General features: G+C 38.5%; 1 protein-coding gene across 7 annotated transcripts in view; it reads right to left on the bottom strand.

Moving 5' to 3' along the window:
* The window catches only part of kif23 (kinesin family member 23), a 40,858-nt gene extending 16,517 nt beyond the window's left edge, over positions 1-24,341 (bottom strand). For 4 of the 7 annotated variants that reach the window (XM_052040404.1, XM_052040405.1, XM_052040402.1 and 1 more), the window contains exons 1-14: positions 24,142-24,216; positions 16,766-16,832; positions 13,245-13,373; positions 13,052-13,157; positions 12,588-12,724; positions 10,369-10,484; positions 9,355-9,525; positions 6,872-6,913; positions 4,060-4,172; positions 3,465-3,586; positions 2,414-2,516; positions 1,363-1,442; positions 895-1,014; positions 430-589 (exon numbers count right to left, since the gene is read on the bottom strand). In XM_052040404.1, coding sequence (XP_051896364.1) covers positions 430-589; positions 895-1,014; positions 1,363-1,442; positions 2,414-2,516; positions 3,465-3,586; positions 4,060-4,172; positions 6,872-6,913; positions 9,355-9,525; positions 10,369-10,484; positions 12,588-12,724; positions 13,052-13,157; positions 13,245-13,373; positions 16,766-16,832; positions 24,142-24,152 — 1,477 coding nt within the window. In that variant the 5' untranslated portion in view covers positions 24,153-24,216. Of the gene's footprint in view, positions 1-429; positions 590-894; positions 1,015-1,362; positions 1,443-2,413; positions 2,517-3,464; positions 3,587-4,059; positions 4,173-6,871; positions 6,914-9,354; positions 9,526-10,368; positions 10,485-12,587; positions 12,725-13,051; positions 13,158-13,244; positions 13,374-16,765; positions 16,833-24,141 lie in introns of all 7 variants that reach the window. The other 3 variants (XM_052040406.1, XM_052040407.1, XM_052040403.1) reach the window with 3 other exon arrangements.
* Between the last annotated feature and the right edge of the window lie 559 nt (positions 24,342-24,900).

Below are 24,900 nucleotides of genomic sequence, written 5' to 3' on the forward strand. Positions count from 1 at the left end.
ATAAGATCCTACGAAAAACTGTTTCAGTACTGAGGCAGGGTTGGAACGAAGGAATTTTTTTTTTAAAAAAAGAGAATTCAGGAAAAATGTGCAAAAATTTGGACTCTACAGTTCATTCAAGAACTTGCCCTTGCTTGGGATTAGGATGACAGGCTAGTGATCTTACAGTTAGCAACAGTCTGAAAACTTAACCAGAAACAGCAAATGCTACGTAAAGAATCTATTTTCAATTTGGGTACAATAGACAACTCAATTCAAAAGATGTGGTCCATTTTAAATAGAGGTCAGTATTGCTCCCACTCCCCCCCGCCCCCACCCCAAGTAAAATAACAAGTTTGATTTGTACCAGTTTGAAAAAGATTGAATGTTTTGTAGAAAAAAAACATACAATCTAAAAGAGCAAGAATTATTCTCTTCACAGCACAATACCTCCATCAATGGGGCCTCCTCTCAGTTCTAATTTTCTTGTCAATTCTTCTTTGAAAGCCTGGTTTCTGTATCTGCGCCCTGGAGTGAGGCCACAGATAGGTTTATCTACGGGTCTGGCTACTTCCACTTCTTGAGTCATTTCAGCAAACCTCATGACCAGCTGTGCACAAAATAATTTAAATTACAACATTCAATGCAAATTTAAAATGTCACCAAGATTTTCATCTACCAGACATGGCAGAAAATACTACAAAAATATTTAAATTCAAACCATTTTTTGTCAAAAGTTCTAAGTAAATGTTTCAGACATTACAACTTGCTAAATAAAGCAACTGGGACTGTAAAGGAGCTGAATGTAGCACCAATGTTATATCTAGCTTCATGAGATGGGCACCAAAGTTTGCCCCCTGCCCTCCCCCACCCCCCACCCTTTTTTATCCCCCCCCCACAAAGTATAGCACTCACCAGAGTTTCCTCATAATCATCTGCTTTGGGATTGACACACACAATCATCCGAACTTTACCCTCACCATCAAAGTAGTTTTTGAAGAGGTGTGTGAGCTTTGAATCTCTGTATGGAACCATCTGGGGAAAAAAAAACAAGTCAGATAGTCAGAATACCTTTTTAAAAAAAAAGTCTACAATTTTAAAAACACAATTTATATTCAACTTATGCAAAACCCCAAACATAAAACACTCCAAGTTTATCTCAAAATATCTTGAATATGCTGCAGTACTAAAATAAATAAAATGCTGGAAATACTCAGAGGCTCAGAACTGCATCTATCGGAAGAGAAGCAGAGTTAACATTTCAGGTCGAAGACCCTTTGTCAGATTTCACGATTTTCCCAATACAGCACTAAATTGTTCTAATTTGTGCATTTTTGTTTGGTCAAAATCTAAATGGTCACTTCAGTTAGCATCAAGCATTACCTTATTTGTTCCATACATTTGGTTTTCTCTTAGCACTTCAATACAAGTTCTTAGAGTCATCAGCGATTGATTAATATTCCCTGCAAGGAGGAGTCAGAAAATTATTATTTAAGGTCCTTTAACTGCATTTATGATAGTCACTACGAACTACTTTCTAATCATACCTTCTGGTAAAACCCTTAACACTTCAAGGATGTGCAAGATGAACAACAAAATTATCCAAGAATAATCTTCAAGCTTAATACCGAGATGGTCAACAATGAAATTTTGAATTCTTAGTCTATCAAGTAGATGTGGTAGAAATATTGAGTAGGGAGTGTGCTGCAACTGCACAGATATTCAACAGATGCAAATGTTTGCAAAAAAAATTAAATAGAAAAAGTGAGCCAATATGGACCTACATTTAGTTGAGGGAAAGAAATAGAGCACATTTATCAACAACATCCATAAGTTAGCAGAGAATCTGACCAGAGCCACAGTCGGACAAACTTAAGACAAAGCAGTAAAAAAAAGCACTAATGCTAACCGTTAAAATGAAAGAACCCTCAAAATCTATTCTTGCTCATGGCAAAATTCTACTTTAAGTGCATTTCCACACAAAGTTATACACAGCTTGGGTTTACATCAGAATGAAAAACTTTGGATCCACATTTGTATTTCTGGCAAATTAGGTCAAATACTAAGTAATGCTGAAGAGGTGGGCCATAGCTTTGAAAAGGTAACCGAGGAGCTTTGTAGCTTGAAGCATTCTAACAATCAAGCAAGTGCTGTGACCACCACCATTTTCCAAAAGGTGGCAGTCCATACAACCTTTGATTTTGCACCATGCTGCTGCATGAATACTTTTGCTTACAGCAGGGACATTTAAACCATTTGGATAAGAAGCAGTTTAAAAAAGATGGTTCCAAGTAATTCTTAATTTACATTTTCTAGAAATGTCAGCTCCCAGCACCAGACCAACTCCAAAACAGAAATATAAATAACACACCAGGAACAGAAATAGAAAAGCCAAGATTTACTCACAGCAAACAGTTACTTTGTTGAATCTTACCTGCCTCTCGCAACCTGTTGCCTTCAGCTTTTGTTCTGGTAGTTCTCTCGCTTCCTGCCAAGTCCACCAGGGACAGTTGGCTCACAGTTGTCTGATCCTTTGCCTAAGTTAAAATGAATGCCCGAGTGATTAAATCATCTTGGAAACTCAAATAATATAAAGCTATCCACTTAAACTAGTTGAGGTAATTAGAAACACTGGAATAGGAGCCTACTTAGGGAATCAAGACTGTTCCACTATTCACTAGGATGATGGGTGATCTGCAGACTAACTCAATGTATCTACCATTTTCTCCATATCCCCAGTAGCTTTGGTTTAAAACTCACATTTAGAAATTAAAAAGTTGACCTAGCAGCAACTATGGTTATAGAAAACCTCAATAGAGAATTGAAAAAAGAATAGACTAAAGTTATTATTTCTTTCACATTGTATTTATTTAATTTTCCCCCTACATAAATTCTGGAAGAGTGAATTGCATTGCAGATATCAGACTTTTGTGTAGTGATTGTAACTTTCAAAGCTGTAACATGGGGGCCACCTATAGTCAAAAGGCAGCACTGAAGCACTCTAGCAGTGATTGCTGCACCAGTAACCATACTGAATTGTACCTTTCCAGGACCGGGCAAAGGAAGTAAAGAAAGAATTTAAACAGAGAAAAGCACCACGCCATAATACTTTAGATGGGGGTGGAGGTGGCACTAATCAACTAGAAGGAACAGATGCAAAGCATAGGAATGGCAAGAGACATTACAAAGCTTTGTCCAAAATGCCAGTGGGGGAGAAAGGCAGGAAGGAGGAATTGAAAAAGGAAGAGATCAAGGTGAAAGAAGTGACAAACCTGATTAACCAAGGTGGGGAAGGGAATGGAATAGGAACATTTCTAGGTGGTCAGCTGACTATTCTCATTCTTGATGATATACCCAGGGTTGAACAAAATATTCCAACAATGGCAATACCCAAAGTTGTGTTACTTGCAATACCTTACTCACATCTAATGACTTAACTGAAAATGAAAGCAAGTAATTAAAACATCTTCAATGGTGCAATATACCTGAAGGACATTATCCCCATCAGCATCCAAGGGAGCCTGTGCTAACTTGATAATGAAAACACTGTGTGAACGGCTCGATTCTCGATTTAATGTTGTGTTAGCAATACGTCGTTTCTTCTGGCCTGCAAACAAAAAAGGAAATAAAAGGTGGATAGGTGGTGTAGGTCTTGTGTTACTTTTCTTGCTCTAATGAATGCACACAACACAATTCATGGACAAGAAACAAGGCGGGAGAGCTGCAGTTCCATACAATTAGGGCAACCAGCTGTAGCCTAAACGTCTATAGCAACAACTTTTTTTTTTAAAAAGCCATTCCAGTGTACTGAAGACATTGTGCCATGGACCTGTGAACTAAATGAATTTCTGAAGATATTAAGTACATCTAATGTGTAAAATAAATTTCACATCTGCAACTTTAAAAACCAAATTTCATCATTAAGCAGTGGCTGAAATACCACACTGTCTTATCCACAAGTCAAAGCAATCACCATTGGATTAATTTGGATATAGTGATATCTCACTTCAGTTGTGATCAAAAGGTCAGTTTTGTTTTGCACCTTTTATAGAAAATGATCACAAATCCAATGGCACTTACCTTTCCAAAAGACTTCAAAAGCTTCTTCTGTTGACTTCACTTCTACTTCAGTGCAACCAGCTACATACATGTTATGGTTAGAATCTTCTCGAAGATTTTTAGATTGTGGAGGTCTGTAAGTGAAGATAGATGATTTAGCTTCAAACTAGAAGAAAATATTCAAATAATATTAAAACTTCGTCCCAGAAACATATTGGTCAAAAATGAATTAAAAGATTCAAGTGTTTAAGGTTAAGTAGGATATTAATATTAAATATCCAAACTGAGAATCTAACATAGGTGTGTGTATTTGGGCAGCAATGAAGGGTCTAAGCCATCCAAAACCATCAGCTAAAATTCAGTACTTTTTCCAATCACAAACAGGCAAATAATAAGGGCATTGAAGTACAAACTCACACCCATTTTCCTTTAAATTTTTAAGCATTTCTTCCATCCCCATAATACATTGAGATTTTCTAGCCAAACCAGCACTTAAAGTCCAATTTAATTTCAGCATACAATGTCTTTGATATCTTAAATTTTAATATTAAAAATTGCTGGTTAATAAAAACAACAGGCCAAAGACAGAATTTAGAGAGATTGCCATATCAACTTTTAGACTACAAATACATGAAGCAAATAGGCAGAATGATGCATGCTAAATCAGGATCATTTATCTAGATCAAGATCAGGAGTTATGTCATGCAGCATAATGCAACTGGGACCATCTGCAGAAATTGTTCAACTCACTGAGAAGCTTTAATCTGTACTCAAACATTATTTTCCAAGAAAAGCAACTAGACTCACAAGCTGAGATTGTTTGTTTGTCAGCAGTTGTGAGGCAAGGAGAACAGTAGTGCTACAGGGTTAGGATAATTTTAAAAGGCGACAGAAATAAAACTACTTCACAGACAGAATCTTCTACTTTTCACCCTGGATACATTGAATGAAGATGTTAGCCAGCATTTAAATATTATGAAAGACCATCCAACTGACATCTTAACTCACCTTTCACCCCAGAGGTAGGGACTGACTTGTAGACCATTTCCAGCATTGTGTATTACTTCAGATTTTCAGCATTTACAGTATTGTTTTTGACATACTAAAATTTAGAAGTATTTTTACCAAATGTAGATAACTAATATACACAAGTGCGTCTGAAATGCATTTGTACTTCTGAATTAAGTGGTGAAAAATTCAATAAAGATACAAACCAGAATGCTGGTTTTAGAAAATGACAGTGCCTGATCACAAGCTTTAGCCAAAATAAATTTCTCTTCTTGTCCTAGCCAATATGTAACCTTTTAGCCCCACCACAGATTACCTGATCATACTGTTGAAGTGGGGCCATACTGTATGCAAATTGACTGCTATGTATTCCCACTTTACAGGTTATTACATTTAGTGCTGCATCATCTGAAGCATTGTGGATAAAGAACAAGAAAATAGGAACAGGAGGTGTAGGCCACTTCAAGTCTGCCCTGTTACGCAATATGATCATGGCTGATCTGTTCCAGGCCCCAAATTTTCTGTGCCAATTCCACATAGTCCTCAGTTCTCTACCTCTTTAAATACCTCCAATGATCTAGCCTCCACAATAGAATTCCAGAGATTCACCACCGTCCAGAAGAATTTCATATGCAACTCAGTTGCAAGATAAAGGGGTGGTCATTTGAAATTAAGTCTCTTCATTCGAGACACTCCCACTAGTGGAAATCTCAGCATCTATCCTGTCACACCCCCTTAGGATACTATATTTGAATTTTAATTTTAACCATTTTAAGATCACCCCTCATTCTTCTAAACTACAAAAAATATAGATCTAGTTTCTTTATCTACTTGTGATAGGCCAACCCTTTCATTGCCCGGCGAATCCCCTTTGGACTTCCAATGCTTGTATATCCTTTCTCAAGGAGAGGCCAAAACTGTGCACAATACTCCAGATGTGGCCTCATCAACATCCAGTATGTGTCACAATATTAAGCTCCAATTCTCTTGCAATAAAAGTCCAATATGGCATTTGCCATCCAAACTACTGCCCGACTTCTTGCAATTCATTTACAAGATGCCATAGATCCCTCTGTCATTTGCTAGGCCCCTCCATTTAGATAGTAGTCTGCCTTTTGATGTAAGTGTATAACCTCACATTTTGCCACATTACACACATCACAGTTCATAGACACACATCACAAATTCAACTTCTCATGTAAACAGATATCAATGGTGCCTGATAAATTCTGACTACATTGAATGATGGATCAGGCCTAAGACGCTGTACGAACTACAACTGCTGCTTAACTTCTGACGTAGGTTCTCAACCACCTATATAGTAACTACAAAGGCTTACAGGAATATTATCAACATAGAGATGATAGGAACTAAAAAGGACAGATAATCCTTCTGGGGCACAATGACTAAAGCTAATGGATAACCACAAAAAGCTCTTTCCAAAGAGTACAAGTTTTTGTTACATAGCATAAATAATGCATAATAGGGGAAAGTGAGAATGCTTATCAAACATTTGTTTAAACGGACAAGACAAAACAAATTGCTTACTACTGTGACATTAAAAAAAGCAAGGTAACAGCATGTAGCTGTGTACTAGCATGTTTCGTGCTACAGCCCAAGCACTAATGCAAGCAGTAAAGCCTCTATTGCATGCTTGAGACCATTATTGGTCACAATAACTAGAAAGCTTTTGGATAAGTTGGATAAGTTGTCAGTAAGGACTGTTAGCCAAAGGGACAATATTAACCAGCACAAATCAACCACCAGCTAATTTTACCCAATGACTATACTGATTACCCAGAGCTTGTACATTACGGAGACGTACATGAACTCAACGTTCCGCACAGGAGTGGCGTTACTGTTCCACCTTAAAAAGAAATATGGCAACAGTTATAAAGGTCTACTGCAAAACATCTTTTAGATGATGTAGTGTATGGAAGAAAAAAGTAAACACGTATCACATCAACTCATGTTGAACCCATCCGACTATGCAGAAATTAGTATTTTGTTACAGAATTTTCACACAATATATTCTATTCTCTCATGATTTGTAGCAAGCTTTTTTTTTAAAGCCACACAAGTGAAATGTGCTCCACATTGGAAAACTTCTAGCTTTGAAGTTATGAAATTTGTACATTTCCCATTCCTTAAAATTGAAATCTGCATGTTGGGAAGAGGCAGCTTTGAGAGATTATGACCTTCATTTGGAAAAGCTGAATCGTTTTTAAGGACAGCTGAAGTATTCTGAAATATGCATACTGTAACCAAGTCACTGCAACTCAAAGAATGTCTTATTCAAATACACTGCCCAATATCAAGCTTCAGCCAAAGATAATTTAAAACCTCTTCTACTGTCCTAACCAAGGCTTAATCTTTAACCAACAAGCCTTGTTGTGTGCAAATTGACCACCATGTCTCTTCACTTTACAAGTGACTACACTTAGAACTGTATTGGTTATTAAGGGTTAAATACAAAATCTTATAAATACAAGTTCACTTTCAACTAATCAGGAAGTGAGAAAGGAAACATACAAAAAAAAACTTTTGCTCTATGTCTAGCTTTCTTACCCCCTTCCCCTAGTCCTGCCATTTAAGCCAATAATGTAAATAACTCACTTTCAAAAGTATACTGGAGAAGCAAACCAAACACACACGCAACTAGAGTCCAAGAAATAGAATATCTTTGAACAAAATTACTGAAAGGAATGGTTCACTGCTTCAATCCCAAGCGTGAGCATACACGCTTCAAATACAAGTGTCACAAGACTCCAAAGCTTTATTAAAATATACAAGTTCCTGTGTTGCACTGGAGTGTAGGTGATTAGCACTGCAACCTAGATCAAACTAGTTATTACACATACATCTTGAACAACAGGCACCACATCTAGCTGGGAACCAAGAGCAGAAATTATAGGCAACTTTTTTTGCCCCTCCCTGGTGCATTAAGTTCTAACAACCTGCATCTCCTCAGATCTTATCATTGGATCAACTAAGTAGTCAAAAGGTGGCTAGTTACACAAGCTATTAGAGAAATGGATGTTAAGGTTGGCATCAGGCATAATGCCCGAGAAACAAAACAGGACTCGTGTCAATGACAATCAAGAAACATGCAAACACGAACAGGGAAAATAAAGGCTACACGGTAGTAAAATATTCAGAAAGGCCACCCACAAAACCAATAAATCTGAACATAGACAAAATATGAAGCACAATTTAAATAAACTCTTAAAAATTATATTGAAATTTCTTTTATAGCCACCCCAAATTTGAAATAAATCTTAACTATGCCACAAAGAATTTCAAAACATTCATAGATTGATCTTTAAGCATCACATTGAAGGTAATCAAGTAGCTACAAGGATATGATCAAAAGGACAATGTTAGAGGCTGGATTTGCATCTTCCAAGAACAGTTGAAATCAAGAACAGAAACATACATCTGTCCAGTATAAAGTGTAACTGTTGAGGCAATTGTTTGTTTCAAGATGCAGAATCAGTAGGAATTCAAGAAGTCAGAACAAAAACACTACAGTGTTGTGTTTGTACACTACTTTTTTTCTATAAAAATATTTAGAGTGGTGTAATAGTGTATTGGTTAAGTTCCTAGATGATTAATCTACAGACAATTTCAAATTCCATCATGGCAATAAAAATCTGATACTAAGTGACAATGGAATTACACACCATCATGAAAACCCATTTTATGCAAGGACAGACCCAATGTAGTAGTCATGTTTTATCCAGCCAAAAATTACATGACCTTCAAATCAGTAGAAAACAACAAATTACTTCCAAAACATTGGTAATTGAATTGAATGAAACATGAACAGCAAATGAAGAAACCAAATTGACCATCTTCTACAAAGACCTGCAGCTCTGGCTAAGTCAATGCAACTGTGCAAAAATAAAAGTACAATTCTAGAATTAATCTGAGGATTACTGTTGCAAATGTACATGAACAGTTTTGGATTAATTGTTCTCACACTTGCATGTCAATGAAGGATTGTAATACATTAAACATCCCTCACTTTTTCTTAATTCTTCTCTGGCGCCCCCATTCTGCAGGACAATGAGATCACTTTTCATTCTTGTTGGCAGCACTTCTAAATCTAACATTAGGTCATGCATAATGAGCTAGAAATGCTAAACCGATACCCCACCCCTGCACTGCCCAGCCCCAAAAGCAGTCAATTTCTTTCGAGAAGCAGCTGGGTTCCAGAATCATCTTTGTCATTATTAACCTGGGAGCAAATCATTTTCAAAATGCAGACAACTAAAACATAATATTAAAAACATTAATGCAACCTACTTTGGTTTAATTGGGTCTGGTGGTACTTCTTCCAACAGATCATAAAGGTAGTTGTTGTAGATTTCAACATACGAAACGAATAGACTATACACGCTGTCCTCATCGACTCCCTCAGCCTTGCAATGTTCAGGCACAGTAATCATATCAGCAAACTCGGGATCCATTCTCTGCCTGTGGAAATAATTGTTTCAACAAGAATAATATTTAGTGCAACAATGAGTAAAGGGCCAACACAAATGTTTTTTGTTAAACAACCATGCAAATACTTGCAAGCGCTTTCAAGAATAAATAAATAAATCTACATATAACGTGAAATTCAACAACATGCTTTGAATTCTGGATTTTCTCCAACTCATTTTCCATATTTCCAAGGTATCACCTCACCCAAATGGGGCGATTTTATTTTCAAACAAGAACCCACACAACATACTAAAACTGTTATTACACATTTCAGCCCGATTCTATCTTGGCGAGGTGTCTACATTACAGTGAGCTAAGTGGTGGTGAGATAAATAACTATATTAACCATGAGAAACGCACTCAGGATAGGTATAGAAATAAATATTTGCTCCAATAGATTTTTAATGCAAGAAACAACCATGGTTTAACAAAGAACATAAAATAAGTTGTATTTAAAAGAATTCAGTTTAAGCCATCACAAAGCTAAAAGGTTAGATTATTTGGGTTTGTTCTCTACTGCCATGCAGAAAGAAAATATAAAGTGGAAGTGGTTTCCTCAGGGTGCTCCAGTTTCCTCCCAAATCCTAAAGACCTGCTGGTAAATAGGTTCATTGTCCACTGCAAATTGCCCCCAGTGTGTGGACAAATAGTAGAATCTGGGAAGAGTTGATAGAATGTTGGGAGAATGGGATTAATATAGGATTAGTGTAAATGAGTGGTTGATGGTCAGTATAGACTCAGTGGGCCAAAGGTCCTTTTTCATGCTCTATGACATTAGGATGACCCATTCACCAAAGGTGTTTAAGCAAAGACTTAAGCATGGATTTTAATTACCTGGAGGACCCAATCTTTGGAGTTGCAGTTGGCTGGGCATCTCTTTTTTGACGCTCCAACAGAGCATCAACTTCATTCTGCACCTCCATTGTATTCTTATCATCTGGCTTGAAAACCTGCAGATTGGACACATCATTCAAAATTGTTAAATTACTTTGTTTTTAAGTCTGAAGTTTTTGGATAGGTCATAGTTGAAGAATGAGCATTCGACCAGCTTTTCATCACTAAGTACAAGGCTGCCTTCTATTCAATTTACCAAACTATTTCCTTGTTCAGCAGCCTAAGAGCTAGGACCCTTGCTTTTAGTGGCATTTTAGACACAAGATGCTATGGCCATGACCAAAGAAGTTTGCTGATGATACCAAAATTGCCCATCTGGTTAACAATAAGGAAATAAGTCAGAATAAGAAATTTGTAGACTGTAGAAATATATCAATGGACTGATTGGGTGTGCAAATTGGAATTCAACTCTGGTAAATACAAGGTAAAACATTAGGAAAGTTTAAACAAGGCAATACACAATTAGGATAGCAAATTTAGATAAAGAGAACACAAAAGCCACATCCACAGATACCCCAAGATAACAAAACAGATGGCACGCCAACCCCTTTTATTAGCTGTGCAATACACAAAGAGATTAGGGAGGTCATGCTAGAATTATGCTAAAACACTAGTTAGACCATACATGTACAAGTGCACACAGTTCTGGTCATATTACAGAAAAGGTGTGATTGTGCTGAGAAAGAATGTAAATGACATTGACAAAATGCTGTCATGATCAGTGAATTTTAGCCAAGCCTTTTCTCCCCCTCTGGCATAAATGCCAACGATCAGTTCAAAATGTACAAAACTGATGGAGCCAGATAAAATGAATAGGAAGATCCTACAGCCAATGCCCATTTTTAAAATTCATAAATTGTACCGCTGCTGGACAAGTTCATGAAACACAGTCATGCTGCAACATGGCACTCCAGTCAGAAGAAAGCTTAAGATTACCAACTTCACAGAAAAAAAGTATAGATGATCTACAGGAAAAACTATGATAGAGACACACACAACGGGGGACACATGCATTCTTTTGCATTTTAAAAGAACTAAAAGCCAGGAATGATCTTATGGCACAGTTCTAAGAATTATCACTCAAGCTAAAGTATTTCTGTAAACCAAGGGAAATTCACAGCAGTGGATTAAAACAAAGTTTTTTCACAGATCACACATTAATTTAAGATGTTAAGTTTCTACATGCAAGGCCATTCAGTCTGTTGTGCACATTTCATCCGATAATACCTGCTCTAAATGGCATATTCCCTTCCCCAAAATCTAATGTCCATTAACTGCAATAATAGATTGCAATCTAATTACATTTGATATTCAGCACCAAAAATAATTTATTCTAACTCACTTTTAATTCATTCTTATTTTTGTAAAAATTTCATTTGGATGCATCAGTCTGTTAAAATCCAAATAGCTACAAGTGACATACACCAGATGGCTCATGGAAATCATAACCAAAACTAATAGCATGTGGTAGATAAATTCTCATGATTAAGGCATTCCAATAGGAATCAAACAGTAGACATACAGTAGTATGCTGCATCTGGGTGCTATTTTCTTGAACAGTGGACTTTGTACTTATACCAAACAACCAATACTTCAATACTAGGAATGGCAATATTTCAGTAAAGGCAGCTATTCAGCAAACAAAAACAAAAGCAAATGATTAAGCAAAACAGATAATTAAACCAAATATGGTCATTGCACAGACCCGCGCTGCCCCCCCCCCCCAGCCCCCCCCCACTACTTCAAAGAAAGGTTGTCAAACTCATTTAACAAGAAAGCTTTTTATAAAAACTAAGCTCAAGGGCTGCATAGTGGTGTAGTTGGTAGAGCTGCTGCCTCACAGCGTCAGATACCTGGGTTCATTCTTGACATATGGTGTTGTCCGAATGGAGTTTGTACTTTCTCCTCGCGACTACATGGGTTTCCTCCCACATCCCAAGGATGCACTGACTGGTAGAATAATTGGTCACTATGATTTGCTCCTAGTGAGGAGATAAGTGGTATAATTCTGGGGAGAATTGATGAGAATGTGGAGGGAATTTTAAAAAAAAGGATTAGTTTAGAGGTAGTTGATGGTCAGCGCAGACTTGGCAGGCCAGAGGGCCTGTTTCTGAGCTGTGTCTTTCTATAAGAAAATGGTGCTCAACAATAATACTTACATAGCGCTTTGCTTGAAATGGTCCAATACTACAAAAAATCATGTCCAAGCACCGAGGCAGAAGACCACCATCTCCAGGAGATCCAGTCATTGTATGTGTTTTACCACTTCCAGTAACACCGTACGTAAACAGTAAACCTGATGGCCAACCAACACGTGGTTCATTCACAGCAATATCCTCTTCCCTCTCCTCCCACCCACAACTACATTAGAAAGTACAACTTTCCCCACATTCTATTTTGAAAAACAAAACATAGGACTCTGGATATTGATACAGTATAGCAAAATTATAAACAGTTTGAATCCAGATAACATTAATATATCCTCATTCAACATTATTTTAGATCCTCATGAAAATTCCTTATTCAAGTTTTAGAACTTAAGCAGATACTTTAATATTGGAATTATTATTCCTGGAATTAGAACTGTGAACCCATTATGTTTTACAGCATCTAATCGACATACCATTTTTGCCATGAATCAAATCTTCTACAAGGGGCTGTGCAACAACATTGAATAGTTCCTTCTGAGTTGTAAAGGCACCAAACACTTCTTTAAAAGAATACTGCATCTAAAAATGCAAACAGAATTCAATATCATACTGCAGAAATATCAACAAATAAGAAATTATTGCATATGGCTCCATATTTCAAGTTACCTCCTTGAATTCTCCATTTCTGTTGACTTTAATCCCATCAGGAGGGTGAAGCTGTATTGTGGTATTACTGATAACTTCAACACAACATGCATCATCGCTTGTCGTGAGTGGTCGAACACGGCAATATACCTATCAACCAACATCAATGCCAAGAAATTTTTTTTAAATAAATAAAGGTAAAGTTCTAATTTAACATATTACACTATAAAACTGAAGCTCCAAATAGCAAGATCAGGAAAATCTACAGGCTGAATTGTGAAACATGCAACATAAGCATTCCAAATTGCAGAAGTGCCTATTTTAGAAAAGAAATTCCATATTCATGCTTGTGGGTCTGAAAACTAATCAATCATATTGTACAGGAGACTGTTCTGACCAATCATTGCACCCTTTCAGAATTCAATCCTTCTCTACATCTTTGACGTTATTTTTCCTCTAAGTATTTATCAAACTGGCTAGTACTGAATCACAACCCCTCAAGGCAGGGCATTCCAAGATTTAACCTCTTGCCATTCACCTTAACTCTGTCTACTTACAATCGGTCCATCATCCATGGAAACAGCTTGTTTTCATTACTTTATGTAAATTGTTTATGATTTCAAAACCTGGCAAATTAGCCAAGAAAATTTCTTCTGTATTCTTGCCATACAACTTAATGCATAGATCAGAAATGGACACAATATTCAAGGTTGTGATCTAGCCGATTTTAGGTTAGCACATCTTTCCAGCTTTTATACTCTATGCCTGTAGTTATGAAACCTAGGAGTCCTTTTGTCTTAACTGTACCACCAGCTCCCTGCAATCCCTTAATAGTACCATTATGGTATTGTCTCATTCTTCCTTCTGAAACCTATTGCGTTTTTGAATCTCATCTCGAGCCTGCCCATTCCACCAGCCTGTCCTCCATCAATACAATCTTCACATCATCTGCACTATTTTGTTTAAAATTATGCCGTGTCCTCAAAGGGATTGGATGGGATAGAGTCTGCAAAGTGTGTTCAGGAAAGTTTCCTTAATCAATATGTAGAGATCCCAACTAGAGAGAACATGATAATGGATCTCCTCTTAGGGAATGAGACAGGGCAGGTGAAGATGTGTGCAGGGGAAACTTTGGATCTCGTGATCATAATTCCAATAGTTTCAAGATAATTATGGAGGAGGATAGGACTGGTCCTCAGGTTGAGGTTCTAAATTGGATAAGACCAATTTTGATGGCATCAGACGGGACCTGGCAGGCATGGACTGGGATAGCCTGTTTTCCTGCAGAGATGCTCGGTAAGTAGGAGGCTTTCAAAAGTGAAATCTCAAGAGTACAGAATGTGTATGTTCACGTTAGAATAAAAGGCAAGGCTAACAGGTTTAGGGAACCTTGGTTATCAAAGGATATTGAGGCCCTGGTAAAGAAAAAGGTGACACATATCAGGTATAGGCAATTAGGATCAAATGAGGCGCTTTAGTGTTCTTTTCCATTTCTTATACTAAAGAAAAATCAGGAGGGCAAAAAGAGGACACGAGGTTGCTCTGGCAGGAAAAGTAAAAGAGAACCTCTGGGGGTTTCTATAACTATATTAAGAGCAAAAGGGTAGCAAGGGACAAAATTGGTCCTCTCGAAGATCAGCGTGGTCATCTCTGCATGGAGTCGAAAGAGATGGGGAAAGATCTTAAAAGAATATTTTGCATCCATATTTACTCCGGAGACAGACACAGAGACTATACAACTGAGGCAAAGGAGTAGTGAGGTCATCGACCGTATCACGGAAGAGGACATGCTGGCCATCTTGAGGCGAATGAAGGTAGATAAATCCCCAGGGCCTGACAAGGTGTCCCCTTGGATCTTGTGGGAAGCTAGTTCAGAAATTGCAGGGGCCCTGGCAGAGATTTAAAATGCCCTTAGCCACGGGTGAGGTTTTAGAGGACTAGAGGATAGCTAACGTTGTTCTGTTGTTCAAGAAAGGCTCTAAGAATAAGCTGGGAAATTATAGGCAGTGAGCCTGATGTCAGTCATGGGTAAATTATTGGAAGGTATTCCAAAGGACAGGAGACACAAGTATTTGAATAGACAGGGCCTGATTGGGGATAGTCAACATGGCTTTGTACATGGTAGGTCATGTTTAACCAATCTCACTGTTCTTCAAGGAGGTTACCAAGGTGGTTGATAAGGGAAAGGCTGTGAACATTGTCTACATGGACTTTAGCAGGGCCTTTGACATAGTCCTGCATGGAAGGCTCGTCCAGAAGGTTAAGTCGCTTGGCATTCAGGATGAAGTAGCCAATTGGATTTAACATTGGCTTAGCGGGAGAAGCCACAGCAGTAGTAGATGGTTGTCTCTCTGACTGGAGGCCTGTGACTAGGGGTGCAGGGATTGATGCTGGGTCAATTGTTGTTTATCATCTAAATCATTAATATAAATGATAATGTGGTAAAATGGATCAGCAAATTTGCAGATGACACCAAGATTGGGGGCATAGTGGACAGCAAGGAAGGCTATCAAAGCTTGCGGCATGATCTTGACCAGCTCGGAAAATAGGCTGAAAAATGGCAGATGGAATTTAATGCAGACAAGTGTGAGATATTGCACTTTGGGAGGACAAACCAGGGCAAGACTTGTACAGTGAATGCTAGGGCTCAGAAGTGTGCAGTAGAACAAAGGGACCTGGGAATACAGATTAATAGTTCCTCACAGGTAGGTGAGGTAGTAAAGACAGCTTTTGGTACTTTGGCTTTCAAAATTCAAGGCACTGAGTACAGGAGTTGGGATGTTATGTTGAAGTTGCACAAGACATTGATGAGGCTGAATTTAGAGTACTGTGCGCAGTTCTGGTCACCTATCTACAGGAATGATATCAATAAGCTTGAAAGCATGCAGAGAAAGTTTACAGGGATGTTGCCAGGATTTGAGGACCCAAGTTATAGGGAAAGGCTGAATAAATTAGGACTTTATTTCCTGGAGCGCAGGAGAAAGAGAGGAGATCTCAGATGTATACAAAATTGAAGGGCATGGATAGGGTGAATGCATGCAGGCTTTTTCCCACCCAAGGTTGGGTGAGACTAGAACTAGAGGACATAGGTTTAGGATGAAAGGTGAAATACTTAAGGGGAAATCTGAGGGGCGAGCGTGAAACGAGCTGCCAGTGGAAGTGGCACATGTAGGTTCAACTGTAACATTTAAGAGAAGTTTGGATAGGTACATGGATGGGAGGGGTTGGAGGGATGTGGTCCAGGTTCAGGTAGATGGGACTAGGCAGAAGATCAGGTTGGCATGGATTAGATGGGCCGAAGGGCCTGTTTCTGTGCTGTAGTACTCTGACTCTATTCCAATTGTAATGCAGCACTTAATGAAATGCCTTTGGACACCCAGAAACAACAACTGGAGTTGCTTCATTTTAATGAAAACATGCAAAATTGAAAGGTGTTACAACTTTAATCTCTGCAGCTAGAATACATTTCAAAACAATATCACACAAATATTCTCTGATGGTAGATCAAGTAATCTTAAAACAAAGGTTTTCCTGGAACTTACACCAACTGGATCCTTGGGGCGGTTATTTGATGGCTTCTTGACTGGCCGTCTAGGAGTCTGCAACCGCCTATATGCATTAACAAGATCAACTAAATTAAAATTAGAATTCCATCAGGCAGGTGACTACAAATTATTTCACATTAAGAACTGTCATAATTTAAATGCATATTAGATTTTGGAGAGAGAATATTCTGAATCTTTCAAGCAGGATGGATAAGTGACAACAGATGATTTGCGTTCAATCACAAAGTAAAATAGCATAGCTGTAAATATATTGATCAGGATTAATAATTTGGTGACAAGTACACAGAAGCCGTGGAATTTAAACAAAGCAAATCTGGAATTTAAAAAATCTAACATAGTGATGGCGACTGTGAAACCCACTGTTGTAAAAACCCATCATGTTCAGTTTAGAAAGCACAAGCACCCTTGACAATTGAACATGCAATGACTTGCAAAGCATAAAGGACAACAGCAGGGTGATATACCACAATAGGTTCTAAGCAATGTACTACCAGCAACATTGTGCATTGTCTAACTACCTCCAGAGCATTTGAGCAAATCCACAGCTATACAATCAGCAGCTAGGTAGGATACCTGCAACCACCACGTGGCACCTAGTCCTAGAACAACAAGGTGCTGCAGATGAGCTACTCTGTTGCCCTATTTTATGGTATTATTTTCTTTTGAATTTCCTTCCATCTATTTCTATCTATCCATGTTTCAAATCTTCTACCTTCTATTCTTTTTATTCAAGTTTGCAGATGTCACCAAGGTGAGGCACATTAATTTATGCAAACAAAAACATTTTTCAATGAGAGACTAAATAAGTGGTCAAAACTGTGGCAGATGGAATGCAATGTGGGGAAACATCAATTGCACAAACATTAATTCAAAAATACGCAAGTCATAAAGGTACAAGATTACTTGATTGATTTAGTTATTGATAGGTTAGATAAAAAGTAAACATTTTCTGTTGTTGATGGATCCAGAACAAAAGGATGTATTCTTAAACATTAGGGCTTGTCTTTTTAAATAATAAAATCAGGAAGCACTCTATCCTATCAAATAGTAGTGAAAAATCTGGCATTTACTCCTCTGCGTCAACTGAATTTCTTGTTCAGCTCTCATTATTGAATTTACACAATGCAGTATTGGTGGCTATCTGGGCATTTATTGCCCATTGTTAATGCACTTTAGAAGTAATGGTGGTGCACCTCTTGTCTGTGCACAAAAAGATTTCTTCAGTGTTATTGGGAGTAAAAAAAATTTAAACCCAGTGATGAAGAAGGAATATCAATACATTTCCAAGTCAAGATGGCGTGAAACTTGTTGCGGAACATGCAAACATGGCATTCCCATATCGTTGCTGCCCTTGGCCTTCTGGCTGTTGGAAGCTGCAGGTTAGGAATTCTTGTAGAAGTCTTGGTGAGTCACTGCAATGAATCTTGTTGATGCAATTGGAAGTTGTTGATTTATAAGACAATTGATATATTTTTAGGATATGGATGTCAAATGATGTAGAAAACAGACAGGTAAACAAAGCTCAAGATAAAGATCAAAAAATCTAATTGAACACTATTGCAGGTTCTAGAAACCAAATGGCCTGCTCCTCCCGTGGTTATTTAATATTCTGACCAGTTTTGATAAAAAATAAAAAAAATCTGAAAATAAGAACAGCATTCATTGAGAATGCATTAGGAAAGATCAAGATAAATAGGAGCTTTGTAGTTGCAGCAGGCAATCAAAGATAGATTCAGGCAATAATTTCAAAAAGAAAACATGAAGGCACCGGAGGAAACAAGTCCTAATTTAATTCATCATAAAGGACTCACTCCTTAAAAACATCTGCCAAGCAGTATACCAAATTCAAAAAAAATAACTGAAGAGATGTACTCAATGAATAAATAGACCCATTTCTTCATTCTATTTCACTGTTTACAGAAATCAGTGCCAAGACAACAAGTGTTGAATTATCAACAATCTGCAATAAAGATCCCATTATGTCAGGAATCTGCTACTCAAGGAAAATATTTATTTAGCTTTAGCCAAACAAAATTCACCAATTACAACTATCAAGAATAGAGATTCCATTGTTTGTCATTTAAATTCAAAACATTGAAATATATTTTAAAATCCTGAGTTTGGTGGAAGACAATAACACAAGTAGGTTTGAATGTTGCACTGAATTTCCACCTTAAAGTTCTAGACAATTTACCAGTTTCACTTAAGATCTCATGACACATTACACTCCCAAATACTGCAATTATTTTAGTAAAATACACATTTGCACAGATGGAAACCTCGATAGAGTAGTTTCCAGCTGGGTATTTGACTGCTGAAGACACCATATGGTCAGCAAAAGACTTATTTCACACCACATTAGAGGATACCGATACACCCTCTCTAACAGGACTTTGTAAGCAACACTTAAACTTCAACCAAGGCAAGTAACCAACACAACTCAAGTTCCTCAATCTCAACCTTGGTTTTCAGAAAACTTTTGAAAGCCTCAGCTCACTTACTTCAATGATCTGCTGAACTGCTTACACAACCTTAGGGCAGTGCAGCAGTGATCCTGTCCAGGAAATGGGAGGTCAAAGACCCAATCTGACTTTAAATACATTGCAAATGACAACTCTTGCTGGGGTAAAAGAGAATACTTACACTCTGGTGAAAAGTCATCAACCTGAAACTTTAACTTTTTTTCTCTACAGATGCTGAGTAATTCCAACATGTTCTGTATGATTTCATATAATATTCATAAACTTTGATTGCAATATTTAATTTCAACAAAACATTCTAAAGACAGAACAAAAGTAGATAATGCTGGAAATACTCAGCAGGCCAGGCTGCATCTGTACGAAGAGTAACTGTTGTGGGTTGAAGAACCTCACCCTCTGAAATAGACATTCGACTTTGCTAATTCAGTTCCATTTATGCACATCTTCATGCTTGATCTGCCCCAGCACTATTTGATGAGTCAAGGGCTGAAAAGGTCCATTGCCCAATTAGTGCACAAATCAAGAAAATCAGAAAACTGAACAATATTTCACAAGTATCTCAGGCCAGTTTTGCAAGGTTACAAAGCATATTCTTACACAGTCCAATTTTTTTTTAAAAAGTGCTTTATTTTAATTAAGACTTCTAGTAGAATCAATGAAAGTGAATATCATTCTTTAATTCTAATTAAATACCTTTTTTAAAAACATGGTTCCAATTTACAGAAAGCATTGGTAAGGGATCGGAGGTTAGGCAAAGTGAACCTGCTGAGATACTAACAGCAAGCTTGTTGCAGAAGTCAACCCGTGAAACCTGGAGAAGCTATCGCCCATAATAATGTTCACTTTAATATTCAGCAATATTTTACTTGCCTAAATTTATTACTTTTACAAAAGTCAGAAATTGCATTTATATTCAATTGTCTACAAATTACATACACAACCTTTTCTGATGATGGCCAATGCAAAGAGGGAAAGAAACTATCTTAACCTACCAGCGCTTTCTTCCTCCAAAATGCTGACTTTGTACACACCAACCCTCCTACCTGCCCCACTCCCCTTCCTAGTACCACTGGTAACAACCATCTTTTAATGTGTTTTTTCTTTATAAAAAAAGTTGACAGAGTTGTTGCTGCTGTAACAGCACTATTGTGAAGGGGCTATAGGATACACCATGCAACTATAATGTGGAAATCGTTGACTTAATGATGGCATGGAAGCTGTGATTTAACCAACAGGCCAACACAAGCCAATCACAATGAAGACCAGTGACAAGCGAGGCAACATCATTACTTGACACTCTTTACAATATTTCTCAATGCTATGCTGTACCTCGCCTTCAACTAACTTCCTGCACAAGTGCAGCTAATCTTCAGAACTATTGAGAAACTGATCAACCCACAGCAACTACTATCCAGACCAATACAAGCTGACATATGCGGACAAGCTCGGACGATGAGCTTCCAGTCATTGTTGCTTATTCACTGACGTACGAGAAGATGGGCCTTGCACATAACACCCACAAGACACAGTCCTCTACCAGCCAACTTACTCCCAGCAAGCAACACCATCCTCTGACAATTAAAGTTCATGACGAGACTCTGGAAAACAGATCACTTCTCATCCCTCAGCAGCCACCTCTCAGTAAAGGCAAACATCAGTGGTGAAGTTCACCAATGCTTTCAATGCACCTTTGGTCGATTGAGGAAGAGGGTGTTTGAAGATCAAAACTTCACACAACTCATGGTCTACAGGGCAGCAGTGATGCTGGCTCTCCTATATGCTTCCATGGTCTGGATCACCTGGAGAAGACACCTCAAGGCACTGGAAAGATACCAGCAACATTGCCTCTGCAAAATCCTCAAACCCACTAGCAGAATTTGTCTTCCCCCAGGCTAAGACCTCCAGCAATGAAACCCTAGTTAAACAGTTAGTTCAGTTGGACAGGTCACATCACTTGCATGCCTGACATAACACTCTCAAAATAGACATTACATACCAAGTTCTGTCACAGGAAGAGATTTGAAGGTGGAAAGGGGGAGAAAGATTCAACAATGTGCCCATTGCTTCCTTGAAAACATGCAACATCCACACTAATTCAGGAATTCCTAGCCCAAATTGGAGAAGGAATGTTAAGGATGACATTGGGAATCTCCAATCCATGCATCAAGTGCAAACTGTGGAAGGAATGCACTACCTCACATTAACCAGTTGCCCAACACATCAGACACCTCCTGTCCCATCTGTAAAAGTTCCCCAATCACCTCAGAACCTACAGAACTGGAGTGGAAGCAAGTCATCCACAAAACTGAGGGACTGCCAAGATAACAATGACTGTGCGAAAAACAAAATCCTAAAATACAGCAGGTTTAAACTTATGTCCTAATCTCCAAGTACCTGTGGACTCTGCCGTTTTAACTTCCAAAAGGTAGGATCAGCCAAAAGGCAAACAACAATACTGCAGACAACTTGACAATGCCATGCTGCACAACACCATGGTCAACAAATCCAAAAGGCACCTGAAATCCAACCACTAACATTTCCCCCTCCTCTCCCACTGACCACAGAATTTAGTGCACCATGAATGAAATCTGCACTTAAGAATACAACTGTTCAACTTGTACCCCAGGTATAAACATTTACTCCAAACCCAAGTAATGCTGTAATATCTGTGCTTGTTGAGCTATCCTATTTGAATTTTCAGCCTTTCCCAAATAACCACCTTGACTACTTCTTTCTCATTAGCGAATAAATTCTGAAATATAAACAAAATACTCATTGGTACCAGGAAACTAAGACGTTAATGCAAATTATACATTAAATTGTGGCCTGGACCTATAGGGATATTCCACTCTACTGCATTCCTGAAATTACACAGCACTTTAGAACTATGTAACAGAAAGCATGATGTCATTACAAACAAAAATATGCAAATCAAAATGCAATTTGCCACATGCTGTACAATAGCCATTTTAAATAATAGAATGACAAGACAGACGTTCTGTCTATTCTTCCTTCCAATTCATACCACTCTCCCTGCTTGTTCCTTTAGTCTCATCATTCTTCCCCTTCCTATTATTTAGGAGTGTGTAATGTTGTTGAATATTGCTCCCACCACTCAGTCAATGGGTTCCAAAAACTAGCATGTGAATGTCACTTTTCCATGTTACCTCCAGATCATTTGCAAATCACCTTAAATTTGTGCCCTCTGGAAACAGTTGCTCTTTATTTAAAACTTTTCCCTTTAATTCCTGTCAAAATTTCCTTTTAACCTCATCTGCTCCAAAGGAAACACCAAGACATCCTTCCAAGAGTGTACTGCTCAGAACTGAACACAATATATACCATATATTGTACCATAGATCATTGTACTGTTTCAATATTGTACTTTGCTGCACTAGAATTCCTCCTTAAGCTGCGCCCCTTCCTCTTGGAAAATCTCAAAACCCACCTACATTACATCAGTTACCACTCATCACTGCTGTGACACTCTTTGGACTTGCTTCAAATGAAAGACACTAAGTAAATGCTGATGGAAGTCTAAATGAAGGGTCTCAACCCAAAATGTCGACTGTCCATTTTCATCCATAGATGCTGCCTGGCCTGCAGTGTTCCTCCAGCTCCTTTATGTGTTGCTACATAGAAATACTGATAGCCTTTTTCCACCCCTTAGGTCAACTGTCTGATGTGGCTTAGCAATACTCGGGAAATTTCCTAGACTGTTTCACTAACTAAAAAGTGCTCTATAAATACAAGCTATTACCAAATCAGATGGCTTTGCCTCTGTAAAAGGGGAAAGTTGTGAGAGTGAACAAGACCATAAAACATAGGAACAGAATTAGGCCACTCTGCCCAGCGAGTCTGTGCCACCATTCGATCATGGCTGAACAATGGAGATAAAGAGTTAATTATTCAGCTAAAAATCACGCATTCTCCTGTGAATGTGTCTCTACATTAAAGATACCACCTAGATATAGGATGGCATTGTTTGCTCCCAGTTAGAAGAGTAGCTGTTTTTATAAACAGAGCAAACCATCCTCTGCCATTCTTCCTGAGGCATCATCAGCATGGCACACCTTCTTAATACACCATTAGACAGAAAACAAAGAATGGTGGACCTTCAGAAGGCTATGGAGCTCCAACACGGATTGCATTCAAACCCAAGGTCAGTAGAATAAAGGGAATCAGAAACTACAGGGATGGAGCCAGAACAAAGAGTCTTGAAGATCAGCTACAACCTCAAGGAATGGGCAGAACAGACTCGAGGGGCCGAATGGTCCTAATTCTTAGATTTAATCCCTTTAGCCAAAAAAAACTACTAATATTATTTCAAATGGAAATTTAGTCAACTAACGTGACAGCAAAAAGTTAAATCAAAGTGACCATTGTTTAAAAAGTTAAAGTGACCTCTGGTTTAAACAGTTAACCAACCTAACATGACAATACAGAAGTGAACCAAAGTAATCATGGCTTAAGAGGTTAGTGAGCACTAGTTAAAAAAGTTAACCACAAAGATAACGTTAAAAAAAAAGCATGTTTAACTTTTTCAACCACTGATTATTGATAAAATTAACTTTTCAGCCACTGATCATTGATAAAATTAACAGCAGGCACTTTAGTTAAGAGATCACTAGTTGATGGTTTTAAAAGGAGCTCCAGTGATCTTTTAACTAGAATACCGAGTGGTTTTAAGTTAAGTTAACGATCACCGGTTGATAGAGTTAAAGCAGGCGCTGCTGACCACACGGCGACCTCCCATTCACTGACTACTTTAACCAATTAACTTTACACCGGGGTCGGGGAGCCGCAGAGCCCCCGCAGTGAAGGGCCAGGGGGTGGGGTGGGGTGGGGTGGGGGACCGGGGCCGGTACTCACGCCGCCTTCATTGCCGCCGCTCTCTCCCCGCCGCCGCCGCCTCTCCGCCGCCCAACGCTGCGCGCCGCCCGCCAACCGCCACCATTTCAAATCCCGCGCCCCTGATTGGCGCTTCGCGAGGTGCCGCCACTCTATTGGTCCAAATATTCCTCCCGCCCTCTTTCCACATTACAATTGCGTTATTTGATGCCAGTCATTATACCTGTCGTTTGATTGGGCAATTTTTCCTACCCTCTCTGGGGGGGTGGGTATTCTTTGGGCCAATGGTCGATTTACTTTCGAAATTCCATATTTTAATAGGAAGATCTGCAGTCAATCAAAGCTCTTCTTCAGTATCATTGGTTAAACATTTCTTCCAATCAGAGCACGCATTCCCCCCCCTCCGTCCCCAGTGATTGGCCAACTTCTTTCCTGTCAATCATATCAGCCACCGTTTACACCGCCCCTTCCACTGTGTTTGCATGGTTAACCTTCTCTGCCAATCAAACGAGATCCTCCTCTGATTGGACAGAACGCACTGTCAATCAACAAGAGCCTGTAGCCAAAAAAACACTGCAGAAGCTGGAAATCTGAAATAAAAACATAAAATATTGGAGGTTCTCAGCAGGTGAGGCAGTGTCACAGTGAGAGAAGCACACTTAACATTTCAGGTTAAAGACTCTTTGCTAAGAAGTGTCTCCTATCCACCCTCTCGTGTATGATTGGGTGAGGCCTTCCATTCTCTGCTCTGTGATTGGATGGTTTCCATTACCTTTAGTT

This window comes from Pristis pectinata, chromosome 28 (assembly GCF_009764475.1).
Source record: "Pristis pectinata isolate sPriPec2 chromosome 28, sPriPec2.1.pri, whole genome shotgun sequence".
Lineage (NCBI taxonomy): Eukaryota > Metazoa > Chordata > Chondrichthyes > Rhinopristiformes > Pristidae > Pristis > Pristis pectinata.